The following is a 26,022-nucleotide window of genomic DNA, read 5'->3' on the forward strand; positions in this document are numbered from 1 at the left end:
TGCTAATGAAGGAAAACCTCTAAAAAAGAATTGCTACCAAATCCAGTTTCGGTGTTCGTCCGATTTGTCGTTTTATATGGCGCGGTGTGAGTTGGACCCAGAATCGAACTCATAATTTTAATATTTTACAGCCAATTGGAGGCCTGTTAATGGTATATTATTTATCGTAATTCTACGTCCTGTTCGGTAAGTTTGTAGTTTGCTTGGCGAACAAGCGGTCAGAGGCCGGTAAGCTGTTATAATTTGCCGCGTCATAAATGTATTTTGTCAGTTGTATCGTATAGTTCAAAGGTTTTTGTAATTTGTTTGGGAATATTTAAGTCTTCAGCTAATTTCTTTGCTTCTTGGTGAGGTCAGTCATCTTGGTTCAAGTCCTGTGCTGGAAACACTAAACAGTGACCTTGGTGCTTGCCACATGATGGCCTCTCGGAACAGGGATTTGTGTACGTGATCTACTGGATATGAATTATTAAAAAATACTAGAATGCTTCAATGGACAGATTGACAGTGCCATAGCGAATAGCTGTAAGGAGAACTTGTTGCATAGACCCCAACCCCTACCATTCAATTATGCTATTTTGGGCACCATTGGGAGAATTAAGATGCCAAAGTTTAATGTGCTCATCAAAGCTGGCCCTTGCATGTCCCACTCAACTGACCTTAACTGGCTGTGGCTGCTTCCACCAACCACAGACTGACCATTCCCATCAGGAGTCTCAAATATTGGGTGCTGGTGTGACTGAAACACAGGCTTTCATGTCCTGGAGTCCAGCACTCTACCAACTGAGCTAGAGAACAGGAACAGGCTTATCATTTCTCATCCTATTGTTATTTTTATCAACATTTTCTTAACACCAGCAGTAGCTTCCATTACCTTGCATGAGTGCTTACATGTAATGTTCACTTCTTACATGAGGATGCTATAGGTATTACCGTAAAATGGGGTGTTAAGGGACAGTGGGGTGTTAAGGGACAGTTGCATGGGAAAAACTTTGAGTCATATTAACTTCCTAATTTGAGAAGGTTCAATAAAAACTTCAGTGTGGTAGTTGACACTGTTTTGCTCTTGACCATAGGAGACAATGGTATGGTTTTTCATGCAAGTGATTTGGTTCAAAAATGGATTTGAAAATCATGCTACATTTTCACAAAATTGAAACATCTCCAAAACTCTGTGTGTAGCACATAAACTAGTGGGTGTACAGGGAAAATGAATGCATAGGTGTATTGTCCCATGTATTGCACATGTTTCCTGAAAAACTTGTGGAAATCCACCCATTCATTCATCATCCTCTTCATCTTTTCCGGATACATGCATATTTTGAGGTGGATGTGGGGTGCTAGGGAACAGGGAAGAAAAAATAAAAAAATAATATCTAAATATAATTTAATTAAGTAGGCATGGAAAACACCAAATTCCACATAAAATGCTGGCAAGTTCATGCTTTTATCTCTAACACATCTTAAGTTATGTAACAAAACATCTCAACACTCTCTTTTACAATGACCGGTCAATAGAGGCTGATGTAAGTAAATGTGATGTCATCATAAAAAGGCTTAAACAAAGAGCGCAACATAATGACAAGTGACAAGCTTCAACATGGGTTTTTATTGATGACAGAAGATTACTTTTTGGTTCTGTTTACCTTATAATTAGCACATTTTCCACAAGCGTAAACTGCATTACACGTAATTGGCTAAAAAGGTCATTAGTGGTGAATGAACCTGACTTTTTTTGTGACAGAATATGCAAAACACTTCAATAAATAAATTGTGTGCCCTTCCACACCCCTATTGTGGGCATTTGATGACCATTTCTTGGAATAATATAGGTGTCCCTTAACACCCCACATTGGGGTGCTAAGGGACAGTGATGAAAAATAATAAAAAATAATATGCAGGTATAAATCTTAAAAACTTTAATGTGGCAGGCATGTAAAGCACCAAATTCCACATAAAATGCTGACAATGTGATGCTTCTATCTCCAACCCTTCTTGAGTTATATAACAAAACACCTCAAAACTGTCCCTTAACCCGGCAGTTGCTGGGGTATTTCGCCACCCACCGTTTGCTGGGGGGGGGGCGTTAAACGCCCCCAGCCGATAACTCGAGAACCAATAGGCGCAGCGAAACGAACGAGGCGGCAAACGAAAGAACGCGACGAGACGCTTCAGATGAGTACTTTAAAGTTGAATTTTGAGGTCACAGGTCAGGTCAAGGTCAGGTCAAACACCTGAAATCGGGCTTTCAGTAGCATGGACTTCAGGACTTCGCAATGGGCGCCTCTCGTCATAAACTCTGTCAAAACGGTGCACAATCCATCATATAAGGCCTACAAGAGTGTCAGCTCCATGTAGGGGTCAGTGAAGCATAGGTCAGGGTCAAGGTCAGGTCAACCGGGCAGGCACATATCCCCGAAAATCAAAACTGATATTCGCAGCCTGTGACACATGTTTTATGGGTAATTTGGGGCGTAGAACACGATGGTGACATTCATTTTACCATATGTGTACGTGTTTGGCTAAAAAAGTTCAATTTAAGAAATACATGTATCATGGTCGTGAAGTGGTCACGAGAAATTGCCAAGATTCAGTTCAAGATTTTGGAAAATGCGGAACGATAATCAACAATCGAAGATAGCCATGTGATTGCTCATGGTATTGGCAGTCTAATGGCGTTTACGGCATGTCTGTATGTCTATTCTGTGATTTTATATGATTTTTTGAACATATGCCGTTTTTGGTCGAAAACTCAGAAATCATGACGTCACTAAAACCTCGATATCTCAAAAAAATTCCGACCGATTTTTTTGAAACTTTGTCACAATAAACTTCAATCAATTCCCTACAGGTGCGCAAAATTTGGCGCGCCTGCGGCGCGCCGTTTTTATGCTATGGCCCGGCGAAAAAAGTGGGGGCGTTTAACGCCCCCCCCCCAGCAACTCGCGGGTTAACACCCCATTTTACGGTAGGTAAAATCAGTGACAGATTCCTAATCATTTTGCTCTAGGCTATGAACCTATTCATTTTAGTAGGTAATGAGAAGTGAGAACTAAATAGATGAGATGAGTGTTAGTGCCTAGTGGTGTTTGCAATAAGCATTAATAAAGTGATACCCTTCCATGGTTTGATATTAAAGCAATTGTGTGACATAATATGCATGACATTTTGTAAAACAAAATTGTATGTTTTCTGTAAAATTGACTAAAAGTAAATCTTTCTGTCAATAGCTCAATATATTATGTATTTCATTGTTCATCGCACTGTTCATCAAATGTTTGATGTAATACCTATGCTTTGGGATTTGATAAAATATCCATGCTAAGTTATGTTGCTACATTACATTCTCTTACTGGATTACACTATCTTTCATCTTACTCAGTCCTTTTCTGTTTTAGGTTATCAATCATCATTCACTTTTTTCTTGAATGATATTCAAACAAACAGGTATGTTAAACATTGCATTATAACACCATTAAGCTGGGAATTTATAAGGTAAATAAACAATTACTGTTAAAATTGTTTGTCTATTTTGTGACATAGCAATCCTTATTGTGTTACCTAATATTTCTTGTTTTTTTAGTTTTTTTTTCTGGATAATTTGATGTGGGCGCAAAATGACCTTAGCAGTCGGCGCGCCCTGAAGCCCCAATTAACAAACAAAGGATAATTTGATGTTTTTTTTTTAAATATAATGCATGCATGAGGACAATTTGTCTTGGGACTTGAATAAACAAATTTATTTCCTAACTGACATGAGAAGAAACTGTCAAACACCTTATCTCTCACATGTTATTTAAAAATTTGGTATGTGTATTTTCACATCTGTGTAAGTTTTTCACATAATACCTCTGAATAATGCATCTCTAATAACTAGTTTTGAAACTTGCCTCTACCTAATATTATTTTACAACTGTGATCACTCAATTTTTTTTTTGCTTTTTTGTACATTCAATCTTGTTTTGATTAAATTTAAAAAATATCTTGAACTTCAAGAATGGCTCTGTTGTTACTAGTAAAGCAACCATTGATTATTATCTTCCAATTTTGGTTGATCAGCAGACTGGGTTCAAGCGATGATTGATATGTTAGTGCCTATCTCTGCTAATAATACGATACTTTGAGAAATAAATGTCTCAAATGGGCTGTAATGAGCAATATTTTTGGCAGAAGCTCTGATAGCTGTACTTAACTCTCTTCACATTCTCTGATTTGCTCAGATTTGTGAAAAACTATACCACAGCTACATCCTAGAGGCTAGAACAACAGCTTCTATTAGAGTACTAAACCAAGGCATCGACGGCTTAGTTGATGTTGACATGGAGCAGGGAATAGGGATGCTGGTTTATTCTTTACTTTAGCTGCATTCCTGCTTTCCTAAGTCTATCAATTAAATGAATTATAAATGTCTCATGTCAGGACAAAATTTGAACCCAACTATAGATACAAAGTCAGTTTGAACAAACCAGCATGTACAGTGTCAGTTTGTGTTCTGCACTCAAGTTCTGTGGTAATTTGTTCTCTGTTCTGCTGTGCCAAATCCAGTGATGTCTGCTGTTCCGCCTGCAGAGAGCTGGCCGCCAGATTGTTGCCCGCCATCATGGGCTTCCTGGACCAGTCCAGCACCAAGCCCAGTGGTCCCATCATCAAGGAGAGCTTCATGGTGAAGCGGTCGCAGAACAAGAAGCGCTTCGGGCCGGTCAACTACAAGGACCGCTGGTTCGTGCTGACGTCCACGGTGCTGACGTATCACGATGGAGACCCGGAGGTGAGGGCGGTGATCGAACAGAATGGGATAGGACAGAGTGTGTTTGATGAATGGGGTGGCAAACAGACAGACAGTAAAGCAGTCGAGAGAAGGCGCATACCTACGGCGAAGCGGTGTCCACTGTGTCTGTTTCTGTGACGCTGTTTCCGCGCTGTGTCCCAGACTGCTGTGCTATGTTCGAGTCTTGTCCGAATCTGCGATACGGTATACGCATCGTTTCAGTGTTTGTAACGACTTGTATGTCCTTGTCCGCTGTGTATCCGTGTGTGTGACGCCGTGTCCACTCTTGTGTCCGGCAGAGAAAGGGTCGGGAAAAAGGCCGCGTAGAGCTGAGCGCTGTGCGCGTGGTGGAGCCACTTAGCGAGTACGCGCTCGACAGCCGACCGCACAGCTTCCAGCTGGGCTACGGCGAGTACACGCTCTACGTGTCGGCTTCGTCAGAGATTGAGCGAGACGAGTGGCTGCGCGCGCTCAGGGAACGTGAGTGGAGGGGGAGGGGACGGGATGAGGCGGGCGCTGCGGGCAGGGGGCGGATGCTGCGGGCTGGGGTGGATGCTGCGGGATGGGGACGGGCGCTGCGGGCTGGTGACGGCGGGGGAACTCCAGGGAACTCGGGCGGTAGTAACCCAACTGATCATATCAAACAGTGCTGCAGCTATCAGGGTGTTTGTCTCCTGTTTTAAAGAATCTTATGTCCTAAAAGATTTCCACACAATGCACTGCCCCCTTTCCGCCATATGCCTTGCTGTTCGATGTGATACATTTTGGGGGTTAGTAATTAATGTCCTTTTTCCGATTAGTTCCATTAGCCTTTTGTTAACGTCTTATCATAGTCATCTGTTAGTCGGCTTTGTAATGCCCCGGCATCATTTATTTGTCTTCCTGTAGACTCCCAGCTTCTGTAGTCCGCTTTATCTTCATGGAACCCTACATTTCCTTTTCACTTAAGCTTTCTTCAATTCCCTCAGGCGTGGCATTGTCCCCTCTCCCCTCTCCTTCCAGTCAAGGCCAACTGGACTTCCTCTCCAGTATGACGACATAAACCACATCCTCTTCCCGTCGGTGCTATACACCAGTGCTAGAGGTGGCAAAATGTGGACCCGAGGACCCGGTCCAAAGAACCAGTCTGGGCCCATATGGGTCCACACCGGTTCCTGGAAATTTTCTGACGGGACCAACCGGGTCCTACCATAAACCATACATATTGCACACTACACATGATTGCAAAATATGAAGTGAATGGAAAGAAAACATTTGCTCATGTATGTTTTTTGGTCACTGTAGCTCATGAGTATTCCCAGTGGAAAAAACTGTTTTACATGATGCAACTAATGATACATAAAAATAGTTCGCAATAATTGACTTTTGGGGAACGGGTCCAACTGGTTCCGATTCCAACTTAGACCGGGTCCGACTGGTTCCAGAAATGTGCAGTCGGGTCCGGTTCGAGTCTGGTTCCCAAAATTTTCACCTTTTGCCACCTCTAACCAGTGCCTATCCGCCGCTCGTACCTCCTCACCTTCCCGTGTTATCACTGGCTCCGACTGACTCACGGTGCCGATAGCTCGCTGACCCCCGGTGCCCGCTCTCCTCCGGCAGTGTGCCGGGTGAACAGCGGCCTGCTGCCGCGCTACCACCCCTCCATCTGGCAGAACGGACGCTGGCAGTGCTGTGGACACATCAACAAGGCCACTGCCGGCTGTGAGGAGGCCACGCCCATGGGCTCGGCTGACCCGGAGGTCACCGCTACGGACCCCGAACCAGTGGCCTTCGACGGCCCCACAACAGGTGCGGTGCGACGCGTCTGCAGTTTATGGTGTGTGTGGGTGTTTGTTTGCTGAAAGACGTGTCTATGCCAGTTTACAGCAGTGTTGTGTTTAGTGTGTAGTGTTGCTTTCGCTTTTGTTGGGCTGTTTGTATCTGGCTAACGTTTGCTGCTCTCTGCTTATCGTTTTTCGCATTGTATGCGCAATGCGAGTGATGCCTCCTGCTAAGTTTGAACCGTCTCTTCGTTAGCGGTTGTGTTTGGTTCCGATTTGATGCTTTCGTCATATTGTCCTGCTTTATCTACGTTCATCTACAAGGACAGCTGTCCGTTGAAATTACCTACTCAGTTAATACTGCCGGCAATCCACGGAGGGTGTCCGCCCATGTTATTATATTCCTTCGGCGTATCCTACACACTTATAAGTTATAACATCTGATGAACCAGCTTGCCGTCATGCACTTGCTTTCATGCGAGTTTCTGCTGCTTTGCATATCTGCTGCACTGCCTGTCTGTGTCTGCCCGTCGTTTTCTTTCTTTGAACCAGCCTCTTCTCGTTTGTCTGCCTGTTCTGCGTGCCTGTGACCGTGTTTTGTGTGTTACTGCTCTGACCGGCCCGTTTGTGTCGTCGTCTCCTCCCGCCGTGCGGTGGCTACAGTGGGTGCTCTCGGCGCGCCGGGCGGCGTTCCTGTCCCGTTCACCGGCCAGCCGCTCACACAGACCGCTTCTATGGTGAGTTGTACTCCGTGCCAAGAACAGTCGCACACATATATGACTTCAGTGGTGAGGTTAAACACAGCCGCTCACACAGACCGCTTCAATGGTGAGTTATACTCCGTGCCAACTGCCAAGAACAGTCGCACACATATATGACTTCAATGGTGAGTTAAACACAGCTGCTCACACAGACAGCTTCAATGGTGAGTTCTACATACTCCGTGTCAATAATACAGCAGCTTACTCAGACTGCATCAATTGTGAGTTTGACACAGCCGCTCATACAGACCGTTTCAATGGTGAGTTCGAAACCATGTCAGTACCGCATTTACTGACGGACAGCATCGGTGGTGAATCGTGACTTGCACAATGCCCAGACAGCGGACTGTCTCGACGGTGACGACATTAAAACCAATGCAGTCTGCCTACAGTCACTCATTCAAGTGTGGACAAGTAACACCTTTTCGTATGCTAGGCTGATTATTATGCTTAGTCATATAAAAAATTGACGTTGAATTGTTACGCTGGCATAACAGGAAAAAGTCGGATATGGTCGTACTGATGCGGCTCCGTGCTGATGGCCGTTTGGGGTTTCACCCCTGTCAATGTTCTGTTCTCTATGGATCACACTGATCCCTCCTGTCTAACCGCAGGCTGAGGCCACCACGCCCACCCCTGCCAAACCGAAGATTGTGGTGGCGCTCTACTCCTACCAAGCCATAGAGGATGGCGACCTCTCGCTCACAAAGGTATGTCGCTGTACCGAGAGTGTGTCCCTCTCGGCTCGAGAAGCGCGAGAGATGTGACAAGACGTGTCAGGAAGGAAGGGGCCATAGCGGAACGCTTTCGGGGAGCGAATGAAGCTACCTCTAATACTCGAGACTTGTCTGATGTGTCCCCGCTCTGACCTTGTCTGGGTCTCCCTCCGCCGTCAGGGTGCCGAGTACGAGGTGATTGACGACTCGAAGGAGCACTGGTGGCAGGCTCGAAACGCTGCCGGGTACGTAACTGCCGGAGATCGGCTGTAAACACAGGCCATTTGACAGGCTAGGGTGTAAAGGACCGCCGGAACAGAGAGGGAGCGAGGCCAGTCTGGGAACAGCAACTGGAACTACGCTCGGCCTTCGAGGCTTTTCTCCTTTCTGTCGTTTCATGGCAAGTGGAAGTCGAAATAATTGTACCATACTATGATATTCCACAGTTTAAGTTAATTATTCCGACTACCACTGTCTAGCACAGATGTCCTCGAACGCGACGTGCCCGTAAATCCTACTGTTGTCACGAAAACGTTCCACCTGTGCTGTCATGGACCAGGTTTTGACACGATCTTCCCTTTTTGCCGACAGTGAGGTGGGCTACATTCCCAGTAACTATGTGCAGGAGAAGGAACAAATCGGCCTGCAACAGTATGAGTGAGTATGTTTCCAGCTCATTTAGGTCACATATGGAGCCCGTCGGCCCGTGGTGTAATCCCGGTGGAAGCATGAACGGTGGTTTGCGTTAGGTGGGCCGTATCGGCGAGATGATTACGGCTGGATACGGTATCTGTCTGTGTCATACCGTCTTCCGTCAGCGTATCTAAAATATTCCATTTGCAAACATCTCCCGCCGTCTTGAGACTCCGTCGGACCCTATCAGACCAGCAGTTGATTCCGCCCCCTGACCTGATGAGATGTTTTATTGGCCCATCTGAATACGATTGACTTCCGTCTGACCCACCGCTGACCCACTGTCCACCCGTTTTCAGCTGGTATGCAGTCGACATGAGTCGTCAGCGTTCCGAGTCGATTCTCAAACACGAAGATCGCGAGGGCTGCTTCGTGGTCCGCAACTCCTCCTCCAAGGGCATGTACACGCTGTCGCTCTTCACCAAAGTGTGAGTATCGCCACATCAGACAGTTGAGTAGGAATAGAACACGTAAACTGTTGGGACTGTACACTGTACAGTACTCGTAGGTCTACAAAATAAGTCCTCTCCGTATCCGGGCAGGGTGGTGCCTGAGTATCGCTCAGGCGCTAACTGCCCGCTGGTGACACGCATGCGGAGAGAACTTATTTTGTAGACCTTCTGTACTATGTTGTTAGCTAGTCTGCCTGTCTGTCCTGTCTCAGTCCTGTCGTGCTTTCGTGTGTGTGTGTGTTTTGTGCCTACCCAGTCGTGTTTGTGGCCGAATGCCCCGCGGTGCGATGTGTATCGCGACGATCAGGGTGCCGGTTTTCCTGGTGGCTCTGCGGTCGGGGCGTCCGTGCGGACAGGTTTACCACCACTGGTTTGTTTGTCAGAGGTCGTGTGAGGGACGTCGGACGACATGGAAAGTCCGGATATTGTGTTACAAACGCTGCATATATTTCTGATATCATAGTTTCCGGTGGATACTTCCGCCGCGTGATTCTTTTATAGCAGTCTCCTTCTTGTCACACATGTTGCACAAGTTACTGCCGTCAGTCGAGGATTATCAGTCAGGCCATAGGCTTAGTTCGGCCGTTGGTGTGTAATGTAGAACCTGTCTGGGCAGGCTGGACACCGGTCATCGCTACCTGGCTCTGGCACATGTCCGAGCAATGACAACAGATGATCTTACAGCCCCAGAACAGCGAACATTGACTAAATCGGTATGGGCGCTGACAGCACCTTGTTATCCTCAATCGTCGGGCTCAATCGTCAATCGTCCCTCAATCGTCCCATGGGCCTCTGCTGGCCACTGGGTACCATTAGACGTTAGCCCGAACGTTAGCACTAGCCATCGCGTCACTCAGGACCAGTCACGTGCGATAGGAGATTGATAGTTGCTTCCGATGTCCACTGAACTTGATGATCCCACCCACAGCAGCAGAGATGTTTGGGTCCAGGGATGTCCCTTATCTTGCCTCCATCTTCCTTTTTCCCTCCTCTACTATCCCCGATTTCTCGATCCCCGATATCTGTCTATTGTGCCAGCATTCCATCCCCACGGACCATCCAGCCGTTCTCGCTTGCCGTCCTCCAGAGAGCGGACGCCGGGACCGAGACCGACTGACGCCGCCGCGCTGCTATGACGTGACGATACCAATGAGGCTCAGAGCTGTGCCCAGACGATCGGAAACGATAGTGATGGCAAGATTTACCGACGTGGCTATGGGAATCGTCACGCTCGGTTAAGCATGAATGTGGGCCGACATTTTCTTTATCGGACACATCTCGGAGCTCAGTTTGATGTGAATCGCGTGCTTCATGGCGATTATCAACTTCGGAGCATCCGGGTTTTCCCTTTGCTATTTTTCAGTGGGATATTTTGGGAATAGTATCTGGCGTTCACGACTCGTACGTTGATGGAAGAGTGGTCTGAAAGTCTTCAGTTGTTTGTTTTTGTGTATTTATGTCTGTATGTATCATGATGCTTGACTTTAACAGGCTGTCAGTTGTTTCTATTCTCTCTCGTCAGTACAAATCTCTGTATGTCTGTTGGTGTGTCGATGCTTGTAGGTCTGCCTGTCTGGCGTCGTTTCTAACCCTTCCCCTCTCTCTTACAGGCCACGGTCACAAGTAAAGCACTACCACATCAAGCAGACGGCCCGGGGCGAGTTCTACCTCTCTGAGAAGCACACGTGTGCCAGCGTGCCGGAGCTGATCCACTACCACCAGCACAACAGCGGCGGCCTGGCGACGCGGCTCAAACAGCCGCCGCTGGCCGCCGTTCGCTCTGCGCCGGCCACCGCTGGACTCAGCCATGGTGGGTGTCTAGATTCAGTCACACGGGCGACTGATTCAGTCACAGCTGGGGTGACAGGGACAGAAACTCAGTCCGCTCTGCGCCGGCCACCGCCGGACTCAGCCACGGTGGGTGTCTAGATTCAGTCACACGGGCGACTGATTCAGTCACAGCTGGGGTGACAGGGACAGAAACTCAGTCCGCTCTGCGCCGGCCACCGCCGGACTCAGCCACGGTGGGTGTCTAGATTCAGTCACACGGGCGACTGATTCAGTCACAGGGGAAGGGGAGACGAGGAGGCTCAGTCATGCCTGGTTACTCGACCCCAACTGTCACATATAAGGAAGGGGTGGAGAGGAACCCGGAGTGCACTCACGGCGGGAGGCTGGAATGGAATTTCAGTGGGACTCTGTCTGCTGTTCGAGAGCGTCTGATTCACTGAGCTTCTCTAAACTCGTTGAGTGTAACACAATGACGGCATTTATCTGCTGCTGCCTTCTCCAGCCCTCCCAGCCTGCCGCCTGCTCCCTCCGCCCTTGGCCACCCCTCTCCTCTACCTTCGTTAACCTCTCCCCCTCTCCACACCTGCAGATAAGTGGGAGATTGAGCCTCGGGAGCTTACACTGGACGTGGAGCTCGGCTCGGGCACCTTCGGCGTGGTGCGGCGAGGCAAGTGGCGCGGCTCCATCGACGTGGCCGTCAAGATGATGAAGGAGGGCACCATGTCCGAGGACGACTTCATCGAGGAGGCCAAGGTCATGACGTAAGTGACGGGGAAGAGGATGGTGATCCGCTGCAGCTAGTCGGGTTTGTAGGGTGTCCATAGTTTGGGTCTGGTCGGATCATAAAGGATTCAGATCCCTAGTCATGACGGCTTGAGCCTTGACGCCTGACTGCTGCAATTAGGGAAGTAATTACTTTTGGTCTATATGGCGCAATGCGTTTTTACCGACCTTTTTCTTCCGCCCTAGGTACTGTATGGTTTCCCTAGTTGTCCATTGTCCACGTAACTAAAGCACGTATCGACCCTCTGACGCCATACCTGCTGCGGAAGCCTTTGAACCAGTGACGTCACAGTTATCTGACGTCAGAGTCGGGCGTCGGTGGCCGGCGGTGACTGGGTGGCTGCAAATGACCGGGGAGGGTCGGTGTGGGTCTGGCTATGTCTGACTACTGCTGGCTTCTGCTGGATAGATTATTTTTGTTTGTTTTGTTGGGTTAAGCCCTTTCGGTCGACAAGACCATTGCAGAGCCGGAAGGATGATAGGATTTAGGGGGAGACATTGGTCTGGGCAGGCACCCTAGTGAGTCGCCGGGGCTGAGCCCGTCCAGAAGACAGGCCACCCAGCCCCAAGGCACTCACTGCACCCGGCTACGGGGTGCGCTCCCTCGGGAGCAGCGGTGCCGCTCCAAGGGAGCAGCCCGCATGAGATAAAGTTGCCTGTCCAGCCCGGAAGGGGGTTGTGGCGTGGAGGAGAAGGATTTCAGTATCCTGAGGATAGAAGCATGGATAGGTGTGGATAGATTATTAGTCGATACAGCGTCACACAATTACTATGGGTGTATGGTTTCCGATATGCACATGGCTTATGGAAAATTCGTTGACCGTATGCTTTGATGATCAGTGGAGTTCAAATTGCAAATGCGATGTGTCCGACTCTCGTGTACCACATCTAATAGTGTGTTACATAGACGGGTCCGGCTGCAGCGTGGACCAGTGGCACTCAAAACCCAGTCCGCTCTAATTGGTTCCGTCCAGGGATGCGGAGCCGTGGAAATTTCAGACGGCTCCTGCTCCGGCTCCGGAGAAAAAATCGGCTCCGGCTCCGGCTCCGGGTGAAATGTCATGGCGGCTCCGGTTCCGGCTCCGGCTCCGAGTAAAATGATCCGGCTCCGGCTCCGGCGGCTCCGGCTCCGGCTTCTACTCAGTACATTCTCTATGCGATCAATTAAATACGGGTGGAAGAAAAAAGGCGATGGGATTGGTACACATTGCTTCTGTATGTATTTGTATAACAAGGCTATTTTGAATACGACATTGTTTTACGCCTTGTACTGTCAAAACGAACTGGCAAATATTTTATTCTCTTAAAAGAAGGAGCCGGAGTCGCCGCCTTTTTTGATGAGTCCGGCTCCGGCTCCGGGCTGTATTATTTCACGGCTCCGGCGGCTCCGGCTCCGGCTCCGCATCCCTGGCTCCGTCTGTATTGTACTGAAGCTGCAAATGCCGGGCCCCAGAATATATTGGTCCTGTCTGCATTTGTTTTAGGTAGTCCGTACCACAAGATTCATGAGACATAACCGTTCCGGCTGCATGTACGATCAGCTTCAGAGGGCGGTAGTTTGTCCGGTCTGTGCTGTCGGTGGTGGCTTTGTCCTATCTGAATAGTGGGGTGTGGTCCTGTCTGGCCTACACAGGCGACGGCTTTGTCGCGTCTCGGCCGGGGCGTAAACTGTGACCCGACCGCCATTTCGGTCCGTATAGCCCGCCCATGGTCGTGAAAACCCACCAAACGACCGGCCGTCCAAGGAAATCGGCCGACAGTATTCTTGAACAAGACTGATGGCTGAAATGTCCGTTTGATTTGGGCCGATCTGTCTAGCATTGTCTGCCATTTTCAGCGATGTTTTGATCATGACAGTAGCGAGTGGTCTGTCTGGTGCAGCATTTTTGTCTGTCCAGATGGATGGCAGTGGTCGCTGTTCTCAGACCGAGTTCCGGCTTCGGTTCCGTTTCGCATTGTCCACTGTTCCCTCATCTCATCCCTCCACTGTCTCCTCGACTCCTCCTCACCACTCCCACTCTGCCCGATCTGCTCTGTTTTTCCCGCTCCATCCTCTCCCTCTATCCATTCTCATCTCCTCTCCCTTCCCCTGTCTCTGTTGCCGCCCTGCCGCCGAGTCTGGCACTGGTGGCGCCGGGCTTGGTCTGAGTGTCGTTTTTGCCGCCCAGCCCGGCTCATTAGTGAGCCCTCAGTGACCCGACCGGGTCGGAGCAGCCGGGTCGATGGCAGGCGCCAGAGACTGACCCTGATCTGATGACCCTCTCAGGCGGTCGTCAGAGGGGACGGAGAGGGCGGGGTGACTGGTGGGGCTCGGCTGTTGTCCCCTCCTGGTGGGCCACCGCACCGCAGGGGGACAATAAGCATGAGGCAAATGGGGTTAGGACCGGGGCAGTACGACTTCAGACTTTTGATTCTGAATTTGTGAGTCAATTGTCACGATTAATTGTAGAACATGGGCCACTAACGGAGTTTTTAGAAATGTTTGATTGTATATAGTCAGCCTTGAATTGCGCCTCGCACATCTTTGAGCCCTGACTGCAAAAAGAAATTTGCTGGAGCCTGCTACGGCTGCTTAATCTAATGCAGCGACATCTTTTGTAGTGGAACTTCTTGTTTTTGTAAAGCCGGGAGCATAATATTGACTTGATACCTTGTGTTTTGTAAGGTTTCATTCTTTTGTGAAGTCATTACCGGTCAAGGCTGGTACCTATCAGTTTTCCGCTACTAGCTCTGTGGGATAGTGTGCCCACGTTATGTCTGAGGTTTGTCTCTAGAGATGCCATTTGCCCTATCTGCTCATCTTATTCTGGTCTCGAAATGTAGCTAATCTGTGAATGATGACCATAACGAGTTTAAAACTTAAACTGCTTCGTATTAGAAGTGTGCCTTTTCTGGGGTATGTGGCATGCCGCTAGACCTACATATAATTCACACATGGGCTCATCTTCCTGTCCTCCCGTCGCTGTAGTTCTCCATCATACGTCGCTCCACTATCTAACACGACGTCTTCAGTAATGGTGTGCTGCCACTGCCCCTGTGACGAATCTGGCGCGGCGCCGGCGCCCCTCGTCTCGTCTCGGGTGGCGCCATTTGTCTCCTCAGTGGTGACGCGCCGCCGTCCGTCATGTCGTCGGCTGTCTGGGCTGACCCGCCCCGCCCCGCCCCGCCCCGCCCCCCCCCCCCCGCCCCCTCCCCCACCCCGCCCAGTGGGTGGACCCTGTGACGTGGTCTGTCTACCGGCTGGTGGTGAAGGCAGGGCGCTGGTCGGTGGGTTGAGATAACAGATCCAATTGTCGAAAAGGTGTTAGTTTCTCCGTCTCCGTCTGAGGAAGCACGTGGACTTCATAGATGGGTGATTCAAAGATGGAATGTGTTCTTAATAGTTCTACAAACGTGTTCTACAAATTTGTACAAATATTTTTGTATCCCTGTATCCTGTCAACTGTATTTTTGTATCCTTGTGTACTACCATCGCGTCTCCAGAGCTAAGTGCAACATGACATTGATGTCCTCCCCATATTCTTACCCGACACGCCCGCCTGCTCCTCCCCAGGAAGCTACAGCACCAGAACCTGGTGCAGCTGTATGGCGTGTGCAGCAAACGGAGACCCATCTTCATCGTCACCGAATACATGAAGAACGGCTCTCTGCACAGCTACCTGCGCAAGAACGAGGCCACGCTGATCGCCAACATCGAGGTCCTCCTGCACATGTGCATTCAGGTGAGAGGTGGCTGGAGTCCGGGCGGCGAGGGGACATCGGACGCTGGCTGGAACTCAGGGGTGCTGGAGGATGCTGGGTGCATTGTCGGGCTGTCAACCTGTGGTTTGTCGAATTGTCACACTGTGTGACTGTTGGATGTGGGTTGTAGCCTGTAGGGCTGCGACTCTGTGCGTAGTCAGGCTGTCGCTCATTAGTTTGTCGGGACCTTCACGCTGCTGCTTATCGGTCTGTCACCGGGCCGGGGCAGCCTCGGACGGACTGTGTGACCGTTACCGGACGCCCTCCGACTCCGCTCACCCCGGCGGCGGACCGGCGCGGCCGCCGGTACCGGGATGGGTAATTCATGGCGGCCAGTATCGCTCACGGCTTAATTCATTGCAAGGCCGTATCGTCGGCTGCCGACGGAACGCCGCCAGTAAAGTTCGATGGAGTTGGCCATTTGTTTGCCCTGCTGGAGCACTTCTATTTCAGATCGCTCTTCCGACTGAGAACATTCGGTGTGAGCGGAGTGCTTGGTAACTGAGCTAGAACTAGTTCTGTGAATCACGTTTCTTAAAATACAGGATATGTTTGCGACTCTTGGACGCCTCCTCACGTGTTTTCCTGTGATGCTTGACGTGCACTTTAAGCAGCTATTTTTAATGAAAACCCAGAAGTTTCTTTGCTTCATTACCCGAGCTTAACACCCTATCGTCTTACCAGCTTGATTCGGTCTCAGGCGCGCACCATTGACCCCAAAGGGTTGTTTTCGTTTATGTCGAATTTGTGAATGCCTGAAATGAACAGAGACGTCATTTGCGTTTGCTCCATAATTCTTTTAAAATAAATGCTAATTTAATCACGCGTTTATTACACAGGTATAAGTATAGTCTCGTTAGTTTGTTCATGCCAAGCAATCTTTGTCAGCTTAGGTCAACATCAATTGCGTTGTGTTGTAAGATAATACTGTGTTTATTGTAAAATTATCTGAACACCTCCGATGGCTGAAAGAACGGGACCGTTCCGAATCATACCAATTGATGATCTCCCAACACCCGACACATCATTCTCGATCTGTTCGGGCGCTATGGGGTTAGAACTAACCGCCCCCCCCCCCCCCCATCTCCAGGTGTGTAAGGGTATGGCCTACCTGGAGCGTCATAACTACATCCACCGAGACCTGGCGGCGCGCAACTGCCTGGTCGGCTCCGAGATGAACATCAAGGTGGCCGACTTCGGACTGGCCAGGTGAGTCGTGAGACAGTCATGAGCTGTCATGAGCTGGCCACTCCTCGCCTGCTCTTGATTCGATGCTGATCTGCTCCAGACTGCTCCAGACTGCTCCCTTCCTCCCGCTGTTGATAGCGTCAGAACGCTCATGTTTCTTAGCGTGTAACTCTCACCTCGATCAAAACTCAAAAACTTTACTCCTGGCCCGAATATTGTAGGACAGCATGCCACACGCTGGCACTATGCTTGATCTATACCATTCCCTACCATTCTATCGTATGTTTTTAAGTGCATTTCCCTTGTCTCAGCATTTATGTACGACGTGTTCCACTGAAGGTTGTCAGTGACGTCCCCGTCATCTCCTCTCAGGTACGTTCTGGATGACCAGTACACGAGCTCGGGCGGCGCCAAGTTTCCCATCAAGTGGGCCTCGCCCGAGGTGCTCAACTACACCCGGTTCTCGTCCAAGTCGGACGTCTGGGCCTTCGGTGAGTGCACGGCGACTGTGACTCGTGGGTGAAGCATGAGAGACGTGGAGGGGGCAATGTTGGAAATGAGACCTTTTGCTGGTCCCAGTCGCGTCCAAACGATTTTGTTCTCCTTTACAAATTTATACTCCGGCACCTGAAATCTCTTAAATTTCCGGCCTGTGTGACGAAAAACTGCTATTATTACGCCTAAAACATGCAGCAGTTATAGCATTGAGAGAACACATTTTATCAACTGTCACATTACGCCAAACATAGGATTTTCCTGTTGAGTGTTCTAAAAGTTGGCCGGCTCTCCGGACAGATTTTATTATCCGGGATCAGGACTAAAATTTATTATTCCAACATTGGGAGGGGATGGCTAAGGGACTAGATGCTTGCCTCTGGGCGCTGGAGACAGGAGGGTAATGTAGGACTGTTGCTGAGAGAACGGGCTGGGGAACCGGTGAGGTAGAGTTGAACAGGCAGTTCGGGTCCATCAATCGTTCTGAGGTGTCTGATTGGATAGACTGATCGGCATAGTGATCGGCAGGTTCTTGGGGTTAATCAGGCGTGTAACTTATTTGTGGGTAGCGCTATCCTTCAGTTTCCGATGATGCAAAAAGCAGAATATAATTTGACCAAGCTATTGTGCTTTTCAAGTGGGATTTTCTAACCATCCTAAACTGGACTTGATATTGAGCGCATTGTTAGACATCGCTTCCAATTCGACTCGTGCTGACTGCCGACGCTCTTTTATTCTTGGTATATTCGATCATCTTTCCTTTTGGGGGTAGGTATGTTATATCATACTCAGGTCGCGACGTGCCTGTGCAGTGTGCATCGATTAGATGACAGACTCCGTCCGTTCTCGATATTCCTCATCTATCTGTCAGTCTGGTGTCCTTATTTTCCGCGTCGAGTCGGGGGCGCGGTAAGACGACCCTCGCCGGCATCTGCCGAGCCATGAACCGTGTAATATTATCCTTCACTGGTCACCGTGGCTGACGAAGGTAATCCGACTCCCAATGGCAGGAGCTTGAGCCGCACCCAGACCTGAGTCGATGAAGCATCCCCCGGTGTCGCCAGCTGGTGTCCTAGCGCTTATACCAATGCTACGGAAGCCCCGACTCTGGTGTCTGTGCTCTGTGTTAATCTGATTCGCTTTAAACAAAATTGCCGTGCCCAAGGGTGCTCTCAATTGGTTATCTCTGAGCTGTTAGTTTTCCATAATTAATTCTTATTCCTGTCGCTCTTCCACTTTTCTCGTTCTCGAGAGCATTTTTTAGAATGGAAACGAGGGACGGGCGAGTAAAAAGACACGTCTGAAAGGATTCGCCTAATCTCATCGTGTGTCCGTGTGTGGAGCCTGCTCGCCGTGTGGGCGGGGCGGGCGGCGCGCCTGGTTCCGGGAGCTCGCTGGGCCGGCTCCGACGCTCGTCCCAATTAGCGGCTGATGTCGGCCGGCCGCGCTGACGACGCGGGCGGCGGGAGGAAGGGAGGCTTCCCGACCGGACCCGGCCGGGAGTATCGACCCGGGTGGCGACCGGAAAACCGCCCGTCCCCGCCGCGGGGGGGGGGGGGGGAGGGTCACTGCGGTCCGCCTGGATACAATGCACTGAGACTGACAGAGACTGACGACAACCAGCCAGGGTCACTGTGGGCTACCTGATTACAATAGACTGGAACTGACGCGGCTGACGACAATAACACAGCCACTGTAGATATAGGCTGTCAGACTACAACGGAGTGAGATTTGTGGGGACTGACTACAATTGACCGTGACTCAGGGAGACTTGACGAGTGACTGGTTTTATTTATTCAGTAATCATATAATCATTATTCATGGTGGCGATAGACTGGGACTGATGGGACTGATTTCACCGTCGCTGGGTGATCGATTTGTGCTTCCCGATCGCCGATGATAATGGCCGTGGGAGGCTCTGTGATTGGATAGCCGTAGCGTATATTCAGTGATTGGGATAGTTGCGATAGTGCTCTGGTCACACTGGTCATGCACGGAGAGCTTCATGCTTGGGATATTTAATTGTGATGGAGATTCGTCCAGGGTGGCCTTTCTGAGCCGAAGAGTCGCAAACAGCCTCTGAATAATCCACCATCATTCACTCGGAACTACCAACTTTCCAGCACTCGGGGCTAGTTAGATTAGACGGAAACAGCGTTTGTTAGAGGGCAACTAGCTGAAAATGCATCTCCTTCCAAAGCTAAAATGCTCTGGAAAACTGTTCCACGAAGTTTCCACGAAGCTATCCAATGGGAACTTATGAATTGCAGTTTCTGAGAGTATGAGCAACAACTACGTTTCTACGACTCAACTCTATTTCTGAAGCTGATGGTTGTTTTTGTATGTTCGGTTAGCCGGATGAATTGGCGCTATTGATAACTTTCAACCGATAAACAGCGAATCGTCGATATCTAACATCCGTCCCGAAATCCAAGATCAATGCCGAATGTGACCGGCCAACCCGTGGCCTGTTGAGTCTGCGTTAGCTGGCCGGGAAAATGACCCCGGGACTGGCCCCCGGCAGACCGTTACGGTAATCTGTGTCGAACACTACCGTACTGCGAGATACAGGGTCGTCCCTTTGCCCGGGACGTTCCACTGAGCTCGCTTGGGTCAGCTCTATCCACTTCAACGGATTGTGGGACTCGCAGCGTCCTCGGTTGGCTGCCATATTCCACAATACGTCCCTCTGACTAGAATCGAGCCGCTTGCGCTTCACTGCAGGCGACGATAAGTTTGCGGCTCGTATATCCCAGCATGAGGTCTTCCATCGCTCTCCACCCACTACTCATGGGTGGTCAGCCGCAGACTCCCGCCGTCCGCTGTGTTCACACTCTCTCTCTCTCTCTCTCTCTCTCTCTCTCTCTCTCTCTCTCTCTCTCTCTCTCTCTCTCTCTCTCTCTCTCTCTCTCTCTCTCTCTCTCTCTCTCTCTCTCTCTCTCTCTCTCTCTCTCTCTATCTCTCTCTCTCTATCTCTATCTCTATCTCTATCTCTATCTCTATCTCTATCTCTATCTCTATCTCTATCTCTATCTCTATCTCTATCTCTATCTCTATCTCTATCTCTATCTCTATCTCTATCTCTATCTCTATCTCTATCTCTATCTCTATCTCTATCTCTATCTCTATCTCTATCTCTATCTCTATCTCTATCTCTCTCTCTCTCTCTCTCTCTCTCTCTCTCTCTCTCTCTCTCTCTCTCTCTCTCTCTCTCTCTCTCTCTCTATCTCTATCTCTATCTCTATCTCTCTATCTCTATCTCTATCTATCTCTATCTCTATCTCTATCTCTCTCTCTCTCTATCTCTATCTCTCTCTCTCTATCTCTATCTCTATCTCTATCTCTCTCTCTATCTCTCTCTCTATCTCTCTCTCTATCTCTCTCTATCTCTCTCTATCTCTCTCTATCTCTCTCTATCTCTCTCTCTCTCTCTCTCTCTCTCTCTCTCTCTCTCTCTCTCTCTCTCTCTCTCTCTCTCTCTCTCTCTCTCCCGGACACGTTCTGACGGCTCAGAGGAGGCTGCTCGGACGCTGAATGGACGGCTGGTGTCCCCGGTGGCGGCGGCGCCTGACGTTTTTGCGCGCGGCCGAGTGGCGGCGGCCGGGGCACCGGAGAGCTGAGAGCTGGCGCAGCTCAGTCCGTAATGGCTGCCGCAGCTCCCGTCAGCTGCGGCAGCCCGGCGGCAATGGGCTCCCAGAATAGGCGGCGGCGAGGAGTCACTGAGCCTCACCCCCGCTGCAGAAGCCTGGTTTTTGTCGGTAGCGGGGTGGCTTGTCGTCCGAACACGGCTCGTCAGGTGCGGTTTTAGTGGCGCACGGCACAGTCAGCCCTGCCAAACGATCAAACGGACATGATCTGACTTATCGAGCGTCGTTAGCACCTCATCGTCGAACTGCGATATGTCAAATTTGCTGCTTATGTGGGATGCGCTCTTAGTACGTTATTGCAAACTGTTTTGCCTCTAATGTAACTGCGGTGGGACTGGTGCCGTATTATTTGCCATGTTACAGCTCTGGCTGAATATATGGTATCATCTTACTTCCCCTTTCGGTCCGTCTCCCCTGTAATGGAGTACCACCGGCATAATACGCCCCTGTAACTCTCTCTAGTATGTATTACCGGTAACCTGACACGACCTTCGTTCCTTTACCCCAATTCTTAAGCAGCCTGATGCGCGTCTATCCCTCTCCCCTGTCCGGTAAGTACCAGTAGTCTGACGCTCTATCTCTCCCTCTGCGCAGGTGTTCTGATGTGGGAAGTCTTCACCTGCGGGAAGATGCCCTACAGCCGAATGAAGAACGCAGAAGTGGTGGAGCGGGTACAGCGGGGTCACGTGCTCGAACGGCCAAAGTACTGCGCTAAAGACGTGTATGAGGTGAGTGCTGCGAATACTGCCTAATGCTGTCCGCTGCTCGACTCATCAGTGATGAAGTGATGGTATTTGTAGTGATGACACTACCACAACTGCTAGCTCAATGCTACTGATGGTATTGATCAACATTACCGAACGCAGACGCTTCTCCATAGAGATTTGCTGGGCGCCGTAACTATTTGTGTATAGTTGGAGGTTACAATATGGTCGGGCAGTAATAAAATGGGCAAAGGAGTGACAGCCAAAAATAGCACCTTTACTAGTCGTCATACGTCCCCCGAATCGTCCCACCAGTCACCACACCCCGGAGAACAGATCACCGTAAGAGTAACCCTGTAGAGAGTAGCCCTCGTCCACTGCAGCCCTGCAGACTGCGGTGGAGTGGCTGGGACGCTCATCTGGTCTGTCTCCAGGGACGAAACTGCGGCAAAGATGTGCCGCAGCGCCGACAGATAACGGTGTCGGGGTGGTAGGGTCCGTCTGAGTGAGATGATCAGACAGCTGACGGACTCGACATGTGGTGTCCGGCGGCAGGCGACCCGCTGGGGTACGCTGGTGTGCCATGCGATGTGGTAATCTGGTAGACCAATCGCTGTGGTGCTGTAGTAAACCACCCCAGCGGGTATACGGGTACACCACTCGCGTAGTACTTTGGAGTGCCACTCCGACTAGGGTACGCCGGTTGCGATGCCCTGTGATGGTAACTCTGGTACGCCACGGCCGAGGAACTATCCCACGTCATGCGCTGTGGGACGGACAGTATACCGCGCTTTGGAACGGCCGCCCGACCGGTGAATATTTGACAGCGTCACACCCGCCGTCGGAAGAGGGTTCTGAATGTTCCATGGCGTCCTCGAACCCGAGTGTCACGCGATGTGGAGTCCGTGAGTAACCACTGCCTTCAGTCGTATTCAGTGAGAATTGTTTCCACGGCCAGTGCCGTTTCTAAATGCAAAAGTCATCCATTTACTTTGGTGCTCAATCGATTTTAATTTTAAATAGGCCAATGCGAACGCCGTGCATTTATGTGGTATTTTGGAAGCAGCTCATTCATTGTTATATTTCACTTTACTTATGGTACACCTACCTAAGCTAACAAAGGTTTTAATGTGATGGAGAATGACGACCAGAACGGACAAGGTTCATAAGCAATCCTCATCAGTCTCCGTCACTGTTGGGATGATAGGGAACACGTCTCAGCACCCTGACCGCCATATTGGGAGCGGGCTAACACTGCGATCCTGTTTTACATGGAACACAGCATCGGCCGGCTGAGTTACGACCAATACAGAGATGGCCCATCGGCCGGCCTCGCGGGCTGTCCACCAGCCGGGCCTCCGCTCCGCACCGGCTGATTTACAGCCCTGTATTAATCCCCGTATGGATCACACTCAAATAACGCACTGGTCCGCCACACCGGCTAAAAGTATGAGTTTCGGTGGAATTTATGTCCACCGGGACTGGTTTCGAGTGCGTTTCTTTGCCGGGGACAATTTATGGTGTACTATATGGGCTGGGACTGCCGGTCGGTCCCGAGATCTCAGAGCGGCGATCCGGTGTCTCTGGAACACCGTGACCGGTCGGGAGATCCGCGGCGGGCACAGCCACATCCCCGAGCTGCGGCGGAGTACGGTCAGAGTCGGGCCAGACGGACCGCCGATCAGACCTCCCGGACCCGGCTGAGAAGGTCATGGGTCACGGCTGAGGACGGCCAGAGGAGGGATGAGAAGGTCACGGCAGTCGTGGCGGACGCTACGGAGAGGAGGCGTCCGTCCCTCGACCGTTCTGGCTGCTCGTTCTGGGATAGTCCACTGGGCTAGGATCACCGCCTGGTGTCTGTTTGGTGTGTCAATGGGGTGGGAGAAGGTCGGTGCTCCCAATTGCCGTAATCGAATTCGAAACTGTCACCCAATTGGAGCTATTGTGAATTGTGATGTTCTCTTGCTGACCATAACGCTCCCCTTCTGCGTCCATCAGGAGATGCGGTCGTGCTGGCAGTACAAGGCCGAGGAGCGGCCGGCGTTCTGGCAGATCCGCGAGGTGCTGCTCACCATCTACCAGAGCGTGGTGGCCGACTAGGCGCCGCTGTCGCCGCCCGAGGCGCGCCGGCCGCGCCCAGTCGGCAGCTCTTCGCCCTCCGAGGACGGCTCGTGGCGCTCGGACACCGAGTCGCCCGGCCGGCGTGTCCTGCTGGCTGTCCTCTGAGAGGGCGGCGCGGCGCACCGGCCGCGGAGGGCCGTACCAGCCGAGACCAACGACATTACCTCGAGCGCGCACGGGGAGAGAGCTGGAAATACTCAGATTCCTACTGTCGGGTTTGTGACGGAAGTGTGTGGGGACGAGCGGCGCGGCGCCGACTCCGACCTGTCTTTCAGCGGTGGCGGCCGGCCTGGCACGGGGTCCGGCCGAGCCGCCGCCGGGCGGTTTTACACGGGACAGGACGGACGGACGGACGGTCGGTCGAACGGGGATGCTTGATACCGATTGGAACTGACGCGAGTTGACGTGCCGCCTTTTGGAGGACTTTTATGGTTGTGACGTGCGCATTTTGCAGGAGGGTCAGTTGTTTGTTCTCGCTCCGATGTCCGTGTCAATAGTTATTATGGAGGTTGTGTCGATCAAGCGTTTGTGAATACTGGTTATGTGCGTGTGCTCGGTCGCCGCTACGATAGCATGGCGGAACCATTGGAGGTGTTTTATACAGTATATACCGTATCCGTGTATCTCAGAGTTGTCGGCCGGTGCGGCGTCAGGGCGCCGGCGGCGGCCCAGACAGTGTTTTATCCGTCTGAGCTGTAATTGGACAGCCGAGGCTCTGTTGGCTGTTGGAGGTCGCTCACTATTATTGTCAGATGGACGTGCCTTACAGTGTTCAATGCTGGAACGCCAGCGCCGCTACAAGTGCCTTCCCAATGTCGCAGTACTGTTGTGCGATGCACTATCTTTTATCTGTTGTTGGCCAATCCGCTGTGATATTCACTCTGATATTCTTTCTTCTACTCTGATACTCTATTCGAGTCCTGAGCGACCGTTACTGGTACCGTGCAGGATGAGACTCTGCTTTAGGAATCGGAGTACCGATCTTCGGACAACTCTCACTTTATTCACTTAGATGGCATAGATCGACTTTTTCTTGCTAGATGACTCATCTATTTCAACATGAAGACATTATCGCACGCATAATTCCGAATAGCCCGTTTTCGTGCATGGATTTATAACGATTTTAATAAATAAAACAAATGACAAATATGGTGTGTTGGACTGTTGTCTCGGCGATACAAGGTTGGTTGAATTGCAAGTACAGACAGATGATGGTCTTCCTGCAATTGCATGCTATGAAACCATCATCCGTAGTGTCCAATTTGACCCCTATGCCAATGCCATGGGTACCAGTGAAGCGTTCCCCACGTTAATTAACTACCGGTAGCGGGCTCGTGTAGGACGCCGACCGGTTGAGGTCGAGTGGCGCCGTCCGGTCGGTTGGTTCGGACATTGCCGTCCCGTCGGGTCGTCCGTACTCGAAGTCCGTACCGATCGGAATGATGGTGGCCGGCCGCTGGGTCATTAAATGTTATCATGTCGACCATTTGGCAGGTTAACCATTACCATTCGGTGGAACATTCGATCTTCGGGAAACTATCTTCTATATTTTCTGGACCTTAGAATTTGGCGTATCATCCTCCTTCCATCTCTCAAACGAGTATCCATCCGGCGGCGCCCTGGCAATCGGTGTCCCGCTCCCACCCCTACCCCACGTCGCCTGGAAAGACGTTGGCAAGACGACAGCGGCCGTCACCAGAGACTCTGCGGGGGTCGCTCCTCGCTTCCCACTACGATAACGCCTCCCCAGGGAGCCCGGGAAGAGAGCAGCCCACAGGGTCCCCAGGCAATGGGCTGAGGCTCGGTCGAGCCCCGTCCGACCCAGTAAGCAGCCTGAGAGACCAACCCACCAACCGACCGACCGACGAGCCGGCGGGGCTGCTGCTGACAGGTGCCGCACTAAGCTGTGATTGGCCAGTCATTAGGGGACGGCGCGTGCCCCCCCCCCCCCCCCTCCTACCGACGGACGGAGTGGAGTGGACGGTCGATCGTACTCGGCTGCCCACCGCGGCGAGCACGTTGGAAGCCGGATGCTGTATCGTCAGAGGGCCTTGGACGCGCCGAGCTCGGTTATCTCGCATGCAGACGTTTGCCGAGTCTCTTGGACATCAATGGACTGTTCACTATACATACTTATAGTTGCTAATGCCTACTCATATTTTACGTTTCTTCGACGTTTAACACTTAACAGCTTATGTATCTTTAACATGTTAAAAACATTCACGTAAAATTAATGGATTTCCTCTTGAAAGGTACCATATCTTCGTGCAACTTTGGCCCAAATTCAATAAAACCCCTCCTAGCCGTTCAACTTGGCCTTAGGACCAACTCAGGATTGGTCCCAAAGGTAACCGATGAACAGTCTTACCAAACCATAACAACAGCTTTTCTGCACTAGGCCT

At 50.6% G+C, this 26,022-nt stretch overlaps 1 protein-coding gene across 5 annotated transcripts; it reads left to right on the forward strand.

Moving 5' to 3' along the window:
- Positions 1-24,767, forward strand: LOC122364561 (tyrosine-protein kinase Btk29A-like). 5 transcript variants are annotated; one of them, XM_043335069.1, is made up of 17 exons: positions 7-186; positions 3,399-3,447; positions 4,570-4,768; positions 5,068-5,248; positions 6,368-6,556; positions 7,192-7,265; positions 7,904-7,999; positions 8,186-8,250; positions 8,597-8,662; positions 8,998-9,126; positions 10,761-10,960; positions 11,531-11,702; positions 15,278-15,446; positions 16,556-16,674; positions 17,026-17,144; positions 21,390-21,523; positions 23,498-24,767. In XM_043335069.1, the coding sequence occupies exons 3-17, from the start codon at positions 4,601-4,603 to the stop codon at positions 23,597-23,599; spliced, it is 1,983 nt and encodes a 660-aa protein (XP_043191004.1). In that variant the 5' UTR covers positions 7-186; positions 3,399-3,447; positions 4,570-4,600; the 3' UTR covers positions 23,600-24,767. The 5 variants fall into 5 exon arrangements, with proteins under 5 accessions (XP_043191003.1, XP_043191004.1, XP_043191002.1 ...); XM_043335067.1 differs by having other exon boundaries at positions 46-186; positions 3,399-3,495; XM_043335065.1 differs by lacking the exon at positions 7-186 and adding an exon at positions 310-443 and having other exon boundaries at positions 3,399-3,495.
- The last annotated feature ends 1,255 nt before the right edge of the window (positions 24,768-26,022 follow it).

This window comes from Amphibalanus amphitrite, unplaced genomic scaffold (assembly GCF_019059575.1).
Source record: "Amphibalanus amphitrite isolate SeventyFive unplaced genomic scaffold, NRLGWU_Aamphi_draft 000683F_arrow, whole genome shotgun sequence".
NCBI lineage: Eukaryota > Metazoa > Arthropoda > Thecostraca > Balanomorpha > Balanidae > Amphibalanus > Amphibalanus amphitrite.